This window comes from Aedes aegypti, chromosome 3, assembly GCF_002204515.2.
Source record: "Aedes aegypti strain LVP_AGWG chromosome 3, AaegL5.0 Primary Assembly, whole genome shotgun sequence".
Classification (NCBI taxonomy): domain Eukaryota; kingdom Metazoa; phylum Arthropoda; class Insecta; order Diptera; family Culicidae; genus Aedes; species Aedes aegypti.
The window spans coordinates 268,306,866-268,320,996 of NC_035109.1; the positions used below are offsets into that span (position 1 = coordinate 268,306,866).

The following is a 14,131-nucleotide window of genomic DNA, read 5'->3' on the forward strand; positions in this document are numbered from 1 at the left end:
ATTTATAAAAAAACATGTCCTTAGGGTGGCGAATACTTGTACACCTACCCTATAGATACACGTAACGCTCTAATCTTTACTATTGTTTTTTTTTTTTTTTTTATTTCAAATGAAACAAATAAAAACAACAAACAATTGTTATTATAACTCATTTTGTTTAATTGTGTTTTAGTTCCCATCACGAACTCTCAGGGCTTCTAACAGAAATGCAACAAAATCAGTTTTTCAAGGCAAAATACCGCTCCGATATTCATTTCGTTAATGAGCATACAAAAACAGCTAGACTCTAATTGAGCGTAAATCTAGACCTAATAACTTCCCAGTGCTTCAGTTACTCACAACCTAACTAAGGTACCTTGATGTTAACCAGAACTCCGAATCGTACCTACCCTATTTACAGACAACAAAGTCCGATTTTCAAGTTTGAGGTTAAACACATCGCCGGTGACGGTCGGACCGGGATGGGCGGAAACACGTGTTTCGCTCACCAAAGGGCACCATCACACCATCGGAGTACTAGCACTGGCAAGCATAGCCTGCTTCGGTTGTCAATGGAAAGTACGCAAGTGCAACGTGAGTGCATTCCTCTTCCGCACCCGGCGTCGCGTCTGATGATGGTTGGTCGATGAAAAGCGGCTCAACGCTCAAGCAAGACGCCCCCACTCGAGTCAACTAGTGTGTTGCATGTAGGCGCTTACACGCTTATATATTTTTTCATTAGCAGTTCTGTTAGATTTACTCCAAACCTGAGGACTAAACGAAGAAATGTGTGATTCATAGATACATATAGGCAAAAATGACAGCAACAGGGGCCCAGATTTTCTGATTAGTTTTTTTCAAACATTAAATTCTGGTACACTTAAACCTCTATAACTTGATATTCAGCATCTTATCAGCAAGTTATACAAATATCATACTGTCAAACCTCCATGAGTAGATTTTGAAGGGACCATCGATTAATACAACAGATTTTCTTGGGTAAGCTGTTTGAGCGGGTCATCATAATCATAATCAGTTAAATATTAAATTTTTGTAAAAACTTGAATGCAAATTGCACGTTCCCAACCTAAATATGATATCAGCGATATCAGCTTATAAGATTCACCGATAGTAAACCAGAGTATGTCATGGGAACATACATTTTCCAATGAAATTTTCCTCTGGGAAGAGAGATATTCGCATTCATTCGATATTCATGACATTCAACTACACTGAATTTTTGTTTTGAGTATGGTTCTATGAGTCGATATCGAGTAATGGAACATCGACTCATGCATGTTTCACTGTAGTTAAATATGATTTTCAAGGCTATTTCATTGGTCCCTTGAGCATCAGTTCTGCTCATTTTGTGTTCTATAACTCGATAATCCCTTCAATATCGAATTTTAGAGAGTTACCTTTATTTACAAAAAACCTAAATCGGTCGTTTTCGTCTGACAACTGTATAATGACGCAGCTTCATCATAATCTCTCTGCTAACCATACCAAAGAATTATCTGCTGAGTCTCGCAATCCATTGTTACCCTACGAAATTATCTTCACTGTTTGGGTTATGGTAATTATACCCATTCAATGTTTCGTTACCCTACACTGCAATTAACGACCATTAAATTGAATTCCCCATGGATAATTGATTTCCATCCTACAACATTCAACAGCGTAAAAATTGCACTTTCTCGGCTGTTCTAAAACTAGAGCAACGTTTTTTTTCCTCCCCACAAACGCTGACATTTATTTTCCGAGAGACACAGTTGACTGGTTGTGGAAAGCATATAGCAACGTAACGGCAGCCAACCGTCGTCGTCTTCCACGGAGATATTTTTAGCCCGGGGAAACGCACTTAGCGTGTTAGCAAAAAGAAAAATCAACAGGAGCAAAGACATCATCACCACCGGCTTTCATTCGTACTCGTAATCCTACGGGTTCACGTAATAGACAAGTTTTGCTAATCAGACTCGTTTCTTTCTCAGGCCTCAGGAGTGACCGTATCAGATGTGTGCAAAACGACATACGAGGAAATCAAAAAAGACAAAAAACACCGCTATGTCATATTCTACATCCGCGACGAGAAACAGATCGACGTGGAGGTGATCGGTGACCGCAACGCCGAGTACGATCAATTCCTCGAGGACATCCAGAAGGGTGGACCAGGCGAGTGCCGGTAGGTGTCGGGAAGGATATCATCTTCCTTGACATAATTTAAACACGTTTCTTTTTCTTCGGATTTTAGATATGGACTGTTCGATTTCGAGTACATGCACCAGTGCCAAGGCACTTCGGAAAGTTCCAAGAAGCAGAAGCTGTTCCTGATGTCCTGGTGTCCAGATACCGCTAAGGTAAGTTTGAACATTCTTGTGATGTTCAAGGCGAACACAATTTCATTAAACTCTCTGTTTGGAGAAAATGGGAAATAGTTAGAACTATTTCATGAGCGCTTCACGTTTTTATGCATCATATTTAGTTGGTGTTCAGACAGACCAGTCTGGATGATATTTTGGCGTGTTAAAAATTTCAACAATTCTTATATTTACGATGCTATTTTGATACAGATGCATCATCAAATAGATATGTTCCATTATTATAGCAAATAATGCCAATACAGTGGGATTCCGTTTTTGGCATCCCCGATTTTGGCAACAAAATGGTTCCGTTATTGGCATGGGTAAATACTAATTATATGTCGGCCAGAACGTCTACCGAACGTATCGTATGGCACTACCCTTTTCATCAACAATCCACACCATACCGTAACACCTATGAGGGGTCGTAGAGTTCTCTGCATCTTTTGTAAGTAGGTGTTCCCATACAAGGGTCTAGGACTGTACCACCTACGAATTTGTGCGAAATGCTTAATGCTAATGCTAATGCTAAAAATGGTTTCGTTGTTGGCAACATTTTTGAATATCACTAAAATATGTAGATATTTGATGTGTTATCGTGCCTGTTGCTTTAGTCATTTAAACAACAGGTCAGCTACATACCGACTACATTCCAGAGCTCCATCTTTTTAAAATATTATTCGCCCAAACCCCACCAAATACTACGGGCTCACGTACGCGCTTATTTACTTCGGGATGATCATTAGTCATGCATTCTCAACGTTTCATGGATTATTTAATCTCCCCCGGGTTTTCAACTAGATACCAAACTCTTTTTTCAGGCATTCATACTATCAGGTATCAGAAGGCCGGCTCCAAAGGCACGTTCCCCACCAGTTGGAAAATTAGGGCCATAGTCAAATTTGAGCCTATTTTGTCATCTACCCGATGGGAGAGGAAAGGGAAGGGAAAGATGGGAGGAAATAGGAGTGGGGTTCCTTGAATAGGGAAGATCGCATAAGGGGAATGAGAGCATGTAGCTCCATACAACAATGGGTTCGAACAACGCCCTAAAAAGGGCACTGCAAAACGCATGAGCGTAAAGAGAGCCTATAGCTCATTACCACAGCGGGTTAAGAATAACAGAATGTCCTGAAAATTCAGGTTTCTGAATTGAGTTTCACTTAATAAGTGTTTAACCAAGTAATTGAAATCGCAAAAACTGGACAGTTACATATCAGGTGATACGAAGTTCCATAATCGGAGTCACAACTATCACACACAAATGAGTCAGCACGCGGAATATTTGCCATGTGATTGCTGAGTCGGCAGTGGCCTGTCAACGCTCTGACCAAGAGACTGCAATTCTGCTTTGACAGATTTGTTAAATACTTCGCCACCCTTGGAGATGGATCAGTAATGTACAATTTTGTTTGACGACATGACTCCAAACTATTCCAATATTGCTTGTGCTGAGTTGCCGCCCAAGAGTGTATCTGAAGCTTCACTTCGAAATTGGAATAGCCGGCTCAGGGCCAATGAAGTCATGCGATGCTCCATCGCGAGCTAGCTCATCAGCCAATTCATTTCCAGCGATGGAAGAATGGCCAGGTACCCATACAAGGTTTACAGAGTTGACTGAATTCAATTCCTCAATTTGAGTTCGACATGCAATAACAAGCTTCGACCTTGAGTTGGCCGAAGCGAGAGCTTTTATAGCAGCCTGACTATCTGAACAGAAGTATATTACCCATTACGCGCTGTTGAAGTGCTGATTGCACTCCACACATAAGAGCAAATATTTCCGTCTCTGAAAAACGGTGCTATGTCTACCAAAGGAGTATAACTGATTCAGATTTATCTCACGAGAATATACACCAGCATCAGCTCTACCATCAAGAAGGGAGCCATCAGTGTAACATACTATATTTTTTGATATACTTTTTTCCAAATAGCCAGACGTCCACTCTTCCCGTGAAGGGAATTGTGTGGTAAATGTGGTCCTGTAAGGGAAGTGACAAGCAATTGTGAGATCACTTGGAGCAAGGACAGTTTTTTCTCAATTCACCAAAAGTGGAAACAACGAAGTGTGTGTAGATCTACGATTCGCTGGAATTTTCTCCCGTAGATCCAGACTAGACCAATTCATATTTGAAAAAATGTCTGGAAATCTACCGGTCAAGCAGTATCCTGAATTCTCCTACTAAGAACAATGTCTGGTCAAATTTTCAGCTAATTTGATACAGATTTCAGTATGCTTCAAGTTAAAAATGTATTTTAGGGCTAATTTCAAGGTTTGAAAAATCATAACTAGCATGTGGAAAATCAAAACCACTTGCTATTACCTCTATTTGAAAGCTAATTCTATTCTGTTCAAGTTTGTCGAACACGCAAATAAGATTAAATAAAGAAGCCCACACAATAGATACCTCAGCCAGCGCAGTTGCTGGCTAGTGTAGTGTGCTATTCCTATACCTAAAAAACAATGCGCTCTCGGGCTAGGCATTGGATATATATAGAAAGCGTTGTGTTTGGATGGGCATCTAATTCTTCCGAAAGAGGTGCACTTTGCGAAAAAGGACCACGTGATTATTGAGCTGAAATCGAATTCAGGTTAACTTCTGCGTTCATGAGTCCTCTCATGGCGTAGTGGTTAACGCGCCCCAACTAGAGATCGGGGAGTCGTCAGTTCGATTCTCACTGAGAAGACGTGTAACTTTTTCGCAAATCTTCACATCAATTTGTCCATCTAATCCAATTGCAAATTATATGTAATGTTTAGCTTTTCGGTAGTTATTAAATTGAGTATAAACATTGTTTGATCATGATTTGTTCTGCATAGTACCCAAAAATCACAGTTTTCTGAATATATACGGTAGAAAAAACACACATTGACATTAGTTTTTCAGTACCTGGTCAACAGGAATCGAACGAAATAAATCTACACACTTAAACGGTTTCGCCGAGAACCCAACAGCTGATATCTCGGTAATAATTTGACGATTCTCGGTAAAACTTTTACCGAGATCTCGGTAAACGTTTACCGAATCTCGGTAATGTTCGCCGAGATCTTGGCAAAAATTCGGATTGCCGAATTGTCGGTAAAATAAGTACCGAGATTCGGCGTTAAAATTTACCGAGCTCTCAGCTGTTGGGTTCTCGGCGAAAAATTTTACTGAGGTCGGTGAAATAATTTAAGTGTGTATGAATTCATCAACCATTAACAGCTTACATGTTGCTTTAGACAATAAATTACAAAAAATGCCCAAAGATCGAACACCGCATCGCAACCTGATGATAGTTAATTCACGCATGACACATGTACCGACCAATGAATGAATTGAACAAGTTAGCATTGCTTTTTCTTTCCGAGTGATGATTGTTTGGATCGCATTTCATTGACGATTCAGAACGATTTGAAAACAATCATCGTCATCGACTGAAAAAAAGCAGTGCTAACGTTTTCATTTTTTACACCCGCCAAAGCTCACGGTGGTGCTCTTGGCTCACCCACAGCGGATTTATAAAAGTGCTTCCTAATTTTCTATTTTTTATAATTTATTTCCGCAAGATAAATTGTAACTTAAATCGGGATTGAGTTTTAGATATGTAAAGTCATCATGTATTGCGGGGAAATTTAAAAATTTGGATTCCTTCGTGGAAATAACGCGCAGCGAACAATCTCCGCATAGAACATTTAAACATCAGTAGGCAGTGCCGTTATTTTTCAGATAGTAAACATAATGATGGGTGAATCACGACAGATTTTTCTTGTGAATTTCTGATTAACATTTCAATTTCAATTCCTAGCCTAGTCCAAGGATATGCAAGACTATTGAAACCTGATCAGAAGGTAGAATTCATTATGGGGATACTGACTTCTACCTTCCAACGTTAATGAATACGTCGAAAAAATGTAAGGAATACCTTGTGGGGGTACCCAGTAGTTCGTTTGAAGAAAAAGGTTGGGAAGACAATTTGTTCGAATTGGTTGTTGAGTCCAGCAATTGATTTTCTGATTCAATTTACTAAAATAGACTTGACCGGTTCGTTTTAAACATCTCTAATTATAATTATTTGTAGCATTCATTTCGGTACATGTGACAAGAGCTGCTCAGAGTTCGAAGTGTCAGCAAAGAAATATGCAAAATCAGGGGTCACTACGATGATTTCGATGGACAATTTTGGAATAAATCGTTCTGGATTTTCCAGGAATCAAAATTTTTCTTGCAACGCTTAATACTGGAAATTAAAAATCCGTAATTTTCAATCAGGTGTGTTTTTCAGAGAGAAAACTCCATAAAAATAGTGATTTTCAAGAACCTTGAAGCACAAATCTCAACCAAACTATGTTAAAACTTGCTCCAATCATAAAAGTGTGTTCGACAAAAGTTCGTAGAATTGAATCAACTAGGGTAGGTGTACCAATTATGGATGCAGTATGTCAACAATACGGATAAAAATCAAGTTTTAACCGCGTTCCTATAACGTAAGCATGACTTGTTGGTGTTAATTACTAGTTTGAAGCCTTGCGAAGCAGTTGAATTAAACAGTTTTAGTACTAAATTGACTTTAAGCTTCTAAAAAATTGTTTTAAAAGCGTTGTCTTTGTACCAATTATGGCAATAGCGTTCCTAGCATTCGACATAAAAATGTCCCAATTATGGACTATCGAATATTTGCACGAAATGAACTCAAACGTCATCCAGAGCGAATGATAATACAACGCTAATATGTAATGAAGTGATTGCTCATAGAATTTTCCAAAATTTTTGTGTTCAATACATGTTAAATCAATTTTTTGCAATGGGTTCATAAGAGCAAATTAATTTTCGAAAAGGAGTCGAAATGTAGGGAAAACGCAAATTATGATGCAAAACAGCATTAATAAACTCACATTACCTTTTCAGCGCCTAATTTAAAGGAAAAAAGAGGGAAAATTCAAAAATCGAGTGTCACTGAAAATCCCCCTCTACCATGAAATTAGCATCTTCCGCTTGCAAACATTTTCGAACGTGTGATTGAAAAATCTTAGCAATTGAGTACAAAATATGAAGATAATGCCTTACTGAACCTTCCCGTCGTGGAAGTCGCCAGTAAAACAGCTTTACTTCTTATATTTCACTGATCAAAAAATGTAAACAAACTGCCTCCAGAGTATCGCCATAATTGGGCTCTCATACACTCCTTGTACCAGTTATCGACATAGTGAACACGATTTTCAGCTTAAAACAGTAGATATGATAGCTCACCAGCTAAATTTATTCATTTGTTCTCACTAGGCAACATACATTATTCGGTTGAAGCAGTTTTTCCGGATGAAAACATACATTTCGTAAGTGGTGTCCTTTAGCAAACTGCTAAGAAGGTGACAAATGTGTGAGGCAAAATTTTCAAATGTTCATTTTTCGAAGCTTATTGCACGAATGTTCTTATCAAGGTTTAGTTACCATCAAAAACAAATAGGTTTATCATTCCTATGAATATAAGCCGTTATATTCTAGTGAAACAATAAGAAAAATCTCTTTTTGTCCCCACTATTGCCATAATTGGTGCTATAGCCATAATTGGTACTTCTACCCTACTATGTAGAGGTATTTTCGATCATTTTTTGGTGATCCGTTCGAAAGTTATGAATTTTTAAAGCTTGAAATTAGCTCAGAAACACATAATTGATTTGAAGCACACCTAAATTATTTCCAAAATGACTGAAATTTTGACCAGAAGTTCATTTTGTCATAAAACATCAAAATATTGGTTGACTGGAAAATTTCCAGACAAATGAATAGGTCTAATCCAGACCCGTGAATGGAAAGAGCGTGTAAGTGCTTCTTGTATAAGATGTATGTGTAGTGGCACACCGTCGAAAAGAGCCTTGAGCGCTGCCATGGGAGCCGTTGAGAACTCACCAGACATCGCCATCAAGCACATTCTTTGGAGATGTCCAATTTTGATTGGATTGTTCTCACTTCGCCCTTTTGCCACCACACAAGACATCCATATGCCAATATTGGTCGAACAACTGTTGTGTAAATCCATTTGATATACTTGGGTTTGAGGCCCCAAGTTTTACCAATGGTTCGCCGGCATTGACCGAACGCTATGCAACCTTTTTTGAATCCTGAATCAATGTGAGGTGTCCAAGAAAGTTTAGAATCTTGAACGACTCCGACATGCTTCACCTGATCAGTCACATTAATCCCAGTGCCAAAAAAGACGTAAAGGTAAAGGTCCATCGCTGTTTCGTCTTTCCGTAACTAAACAATAGATGTTTTATTCGGGTTAACCAACACCAACTCTCGACTACTTGAAGAGAACACGAATAGGATGCTTATGCACATACCAACTATCAAAGCTAGATAGTCGGAAAACCGCTATTATTGAGTTGCCTCAATAGCGTATCTGATACGAGATTCCACAAAAGTGGCGATAGGACTCCCTCTTGGGGGCATCCGCAAACACTCAATTTCCTGACCGCAGCTTGGTAAATCCAATTGGTATTCATTTGGGTTAATTCTACGAGTGGCGTGAGGTGAAGTGACTCTCCATTTGATTTACACGGCGAGTCATCTCACTCGAGTCGAGAATTGTCACCTCACGCCACTCGTAAAACAAACCCAAGTGTAGGCAGCCCAATGCTTCGTGCAGCTTCCAATATGGCACCGAAAGACACGTTATCAAAGGCAAAGATGCTTCTGAGCGAATGCTTTCTCGATATCGTAACTTTGTGTAAAAGGATCACTGAGGATCCAGATTGGTAAGCATGTTGATTCGCATGAAGAGGCATGTTTGCCAAATAAACATTACGAATGTGATTATCGATTATGCGTTTCAGACATTTCAGAAGAAACAAGGTAAGACTGATTAGTCTAAAACTCTTCGCTTCTTCATACGACGCACATCCAGAATAAATCCCATCTGCTCCCGGAGATTTGAAAGGAGCAAATCAATTGAGTGCTAATTGAATCGATTCAGTAATTACGATACTGCGACTCGTGCCGGAAACTCGTGACTACATGAAAAAAAAAACACATTTGGTTCACCTGTAGATGCTATATCCACACATCTGGGGAAGTGTATAGTAAACATTCTAAAACTTCTTAATCAGAAGAAGTAAAGTCACTATTCTTCTTCTTCTTTTTCTTCTTGGCATTAACGTCCTCACTGGGACAAAGCCTGCATCTCAACCTAGTGTTCTTCCCGGTCAACCAGTCAGTGATTTTCGATAGCGATCGATATAGATTCGTTTTGAACCGTTAGCGATCGCCATCGTTGGTCAAAGATCTATAAAGAATTATGAAAATTGGTTGGTCGGGTTATGAGCACTTCTACAGTTATTAACTGAGAGCTGCCATTGCCTAATTTGCCATTTTCGCATTCGTATGTCGTGTGGCAGACACGATTATATTCTATGCCCAGGGAAGTCAAGGAAATTTTCATTACGAAAAGATCCTGGACCGACCATGAATCGAACCCCGACACCTCCAGCATGGCTTTGCTTTGTAGCCGCGGACTCCACTTGGCTAAGGAAGGTCTAAAAAAAGTCATCATTAGGTAAGCGAATTTTGTTCACTTGGAAATCCTTAGATTTGCCAGGATTTTGCTCAGCCGACTGATTTCACTCAAACTACAAGTTTTGTACAAAGGTTTTTCGAGCCGGATTGTTCAGCAGAACGAAGAGCCTTCTTGTAAGTTTTGCGCGCCAACTTGAAAGACAGATACAGCTCAACGGCGTCTGTTCCAACTCCTTCTACATTGTTTCCTGAGTCTAGTCAGATCGGAATTCCACCATGGGGTCTCTCTTGTAGTCTTCACAGACTGCAGAGGACATGCTTCTTTAAAAGCTTCCATAATGTAGGATGTTGTAGTATCAACGGCTTCATCCAAATCACAAGAATTTAAAATTGACGAAGATCATTCATGAAATTTGTTCGCAAGCAATTCAATATAAAGTTCCCAGTTTGTTAACCGAGGATTCTTAAAACGCAAAATTTGCGAATTTACATTCAAAGAAGATGTAGCGATGGTCAGATAATGCTTTAACATATGATAAATACCAATTCGTCAACTCGTGACTGATTCTGTTCGAGCAGAGCGTTATGTCTAATACTTCTTCTCTAGCAGATTCCATGAATGTTGGGTGATTGCCTATATTAAGTACTCCAAGATCTGTACTACTTAAGTGTTCTATCAGACTGGAGCTTCTCAAATTAATATCTGAGCTGTTCCAGATGATGTAATGAGCATAAGCATCACTGCTCTCAATCAGCGTAAGGCCTATTGTTACGCAGTGTCGTTCGTTCAAAATTATCCGTTTAGGGATGGTTCATCGTGTGGTAAATACACCGTATTTCCTATTGAGGTCACCAACAGAAACATCAAATGTGACATTTCTGGTAGATACCTAGAAATGAGTGTAGTAATGATTGTGCTATTAATGAGCATGCATGCACGAGACATGACACACAAGTTTGCTAATTCATGATTGCTGAAAGTAGCAAAACCTGGGTCTACAAGGTTCCCCAGACGAAACTTGGACTGTAGAATTTTGCATCAAGAATGATATGAGCTACCCTAACCTAACTCAAACTTGCAGTGTATAAAGCTGATCAGTATCTATTAGAAGCAGGGTTGGGAATGGTAATAGTAGTAGGCTTGAATTTCGCGAAAATCACGTGGCTCTCTCACTACAGTAGTTTAAAATCGTGAATCTCATGAAGTAGCCTATGTTGGGTACATGAATTTCTCTAAATCACTAGTGTCATTGAAGGCTGTAAATGCGGGAAATGCCGCGGGAAATAGAACATTTTTCTACAGTAGTTTTGGGTTGCCCTTTGCAACGAGTATTTTGCTATTTTCAAGGCATTTTGCTGACTGTGATTTGTTACGCTTGCCTACTGTAGCGTGAATCTCATAACTTTTCCCAACCCTGATTAGAAGTTGTCAAAGACAACAAGCACAGATTACACTGTGTATTTAAACAAAATTACATCTCTATAATACCGCCCTTATTTAGCTTCAGGCTTGAGACTGTAGATGGGCTGCCGATTATCTCGGAGAAATACAAGGTCGCCTGCACCATTGCCCCGGGTAGCGCAGGAAGGGCTCAATACTGTGGAGGGCGCCCTGGTACTCCAAGGCTCCGTTCGCGGTTAGGTTTTGTTCAGACCCCCCTAACCAATCATTCCTTAGCACGGTAAGCATTAAGCCGCATCATACCATGTATTAGGGGTACCCTGTGAGGTGGACTTTTGCCGCCGGAAAAGGTAGTCCGTAGTGTTAATTCTTAGTCTATTGAAACAATCGCTACCGACACTACGCGGTTATCTAGGCTGATCGGGAAAAGGAAGTTTATATTAATGATTATCTCCTGATTCAGGAGTCCTGAAGTGCAAACACAGCCAATAAAAGAATAAATGATGAAAAATGATTATAATTGATCCCGATTCTATTGCTTTCCCCGCAGGAGCAAGTAACAAACACAATTAAAGGACCCGAAGTTCATAAATACATTTGGTGTGCTGAGCGCATTTTTCGGAATTACTTTGCTATTAGCTTTATCATTCATCCTTTTTTCCAATACTGTTCATATTCACGTTACATTATATTCAATGCCTAATCGATTCTATTCCTTTTCTTTCGTTTCCAGGTCAAGAAGAAGATGTTGTACTCTAGCTCCTTCGACGCTCTGAAGAAGTCGCTCGTTGGCGTCCAGAAGTATATTCAGGCTACCGATCTCTCTGAAGCATCCCGGGAAGCTGTCGAAGAGAAGCTGCGCGCTACTGATCGTCAATAAGCTTATCCATACTTAAGATTACGCACACAACTACAACAACAACAAGAAAGGAAGAGAAACCTACAGCAGATTAGCCGACAACATAACAGACGAAACCAACTCACACATACAGATTACACCCACACACACCCACACACTGAACTATCCAACAAACAACAGCAGGAACATGTAAGGAGTGAATGTCATTTGAAGAACAATGGAAACATATAATAAAGCCAACCAACTAACTAAACAGTAAACCACAAACACGTGAAACTGTTCTGAACATATCTGAATCCCGAGTGGTTTGGATTGTTCTAAAGCAAAACCCAGGAACATCCTTTTGCGCGATTGCTTTGTAGTCTCGGGACGGGCGAGAGAGCTCCGGTTATCGTCATTCAGAAGCAAAATTTCGGACTCAGTCGTATAGCCAACTAGCAGTCAGTCAGTCAGGATCAGGAGTGTGTAGTAGAAAGATTAAGTGGCAAGGGTTCAGGGAAAAAGAACGAATCATTGGAACATTAATATTGCATGCGAACCGTTTTTTTTTTTCTTTTGATTGGTATGGCAAGGGAGACGAAGGGGGAAGCGTTTCTTAGCAAGCATTTATTTCAGCGTGTGTTTAATCATTGACCTTTCGGGAGCTCCCTTGCACATTTCGCTGCTCCTTTTCCCTTGCGTGTGTGTGCGCGGTCATCATCAGGAATTACAAAAAATAAAATAAAATATTGACATACAGCAAAAATTCAGAAAAAAGTAACGAACAATCGTATTACAGTTATGATTAATTTAAATTAAAACAATAAAATACTAATAAAGATAAACCAAGATCGTACTATGGAATCAATAATTATCACAACCCATCTTACCGAACTCTTTTTCATGTGTTTAAAATATTTAAGTATAAAGTATGCTTGAGTTCGTATTTCGACGGACTTATAAAATGTTATCTTGTATCACTGACATACCGGAGCAGAGCGTTTTGTGGAGCTCTATATTAGTCGATCTTAGGTCACTAAACTACTGTGAATCGCAAGTCAGTCCCATCTGTGAAAAGAAGGAATTTGAGAAAATGGACTGTGAAGTTTTCACTCGTTTTCCATACGAATATTCAAAAAAATACAGAGTTTTAACATGTTGCCTGATGAAACTTTCACAATTTGCTTTTCACTACGATATCTTTCCAAGAAAAATATAAATTTGACCAAAAGTTGGTCCAAAACACGGTTCATTTTTGTGTTCCACGATGCGAAAATCTGTAGTGACTTGCTGTTTTTTCCTTATTTTTTAGAACAAATCATACCTCATTAGTGCAGCTGAAAGAGCATTGGAAGATACGACGAAAACTGAACTCAATTTTGATGAAAATGCAGATGGGATTCATGGTAGTAAGATAATGGGACCAGATGTGTCCCGGAAAAAATCCGGGACGCTTGTCAGATCTCATCCCCAATAAAGCGCTGTCAGTATTTGATTTGTAATTTACATTCATATTTAATCTGAGACATGTAATGTATACTAAGTTAATTGAAATAAACAGTATTGACACTGTACTGCCAAGTTAAAAATTGTTCTGTCCCGGATAATCCGGGACGTCTGGTCACTTTATAGTAAGACAAGTCCCCGAACGTTTATGCACAGACAAACAGACGTCACACTCTCATTTTTTTTTTTTTTATTAAGGCACTCCGTGCTCGTGGCCACTGCTGTGCCGGAATCAGTTTTATCTGTATCTTCCTTACCGATACAGTTTTATTTTTAACTAATCTATATTTACATCTGCTTTCACTCTCTTCTGCTCTTTTGCTCTCACAACGAGCAGGTAGGAGAGTGCTCTGCTGTTGGTATAATCGATTTCCATAAGCCATAGTCCATTGCTCTTGCGGTGGTTCGTTTTGCCGTGTTTCTGAGTCGTTTGAGGCTAGCTGCCTGCGAAGTGGGTCAATTTGTCTCAGTCACCATCTGATACTGACGGAGGATGGATGTGCTCCCCTATGCACGGTCCTCCGTGCGGCGTCTTCTGGTGGCTGGACGGGTT

The 14,131-nt window shown here is 39.5% G+C and overlaps 1 protein-coding gene across 2 annotated transcripts in view; it reads left to right on the forward strand.

Annotated features, from left to right (window-relative positions):
* LOC5579795 (cofilin/actin-depolymerizing factor homolog) overlaps positions 1–12,917 on the forward strand; it is a 34,724-nt gene extending 21,807 nt beyond the window's left edge. For both annotated transcript variants that reach the window (XM_001648057.2, XM_001648058.2), the window contains exons 3-5: positions 1,971–2,161; positions 2,231–2,336; positions 11,968–12,917. In XM_001648057.2, the coding sequence (XP_001648107.1) occupies positions 1,971–2,161; positions 2,231–2,336; positions 11,968–12,114 (444 nt within the window). In that variant the 3' untranslated portion in view covers positions 12,115–12,917. The remainder of the gene's footprint in view (positions 1–1,970; positions 2,162–2,230; positions 2,337–11,967) is intronic.
* Positions 12,918–14,131: the final 1,214 nt, after the last annotated feature.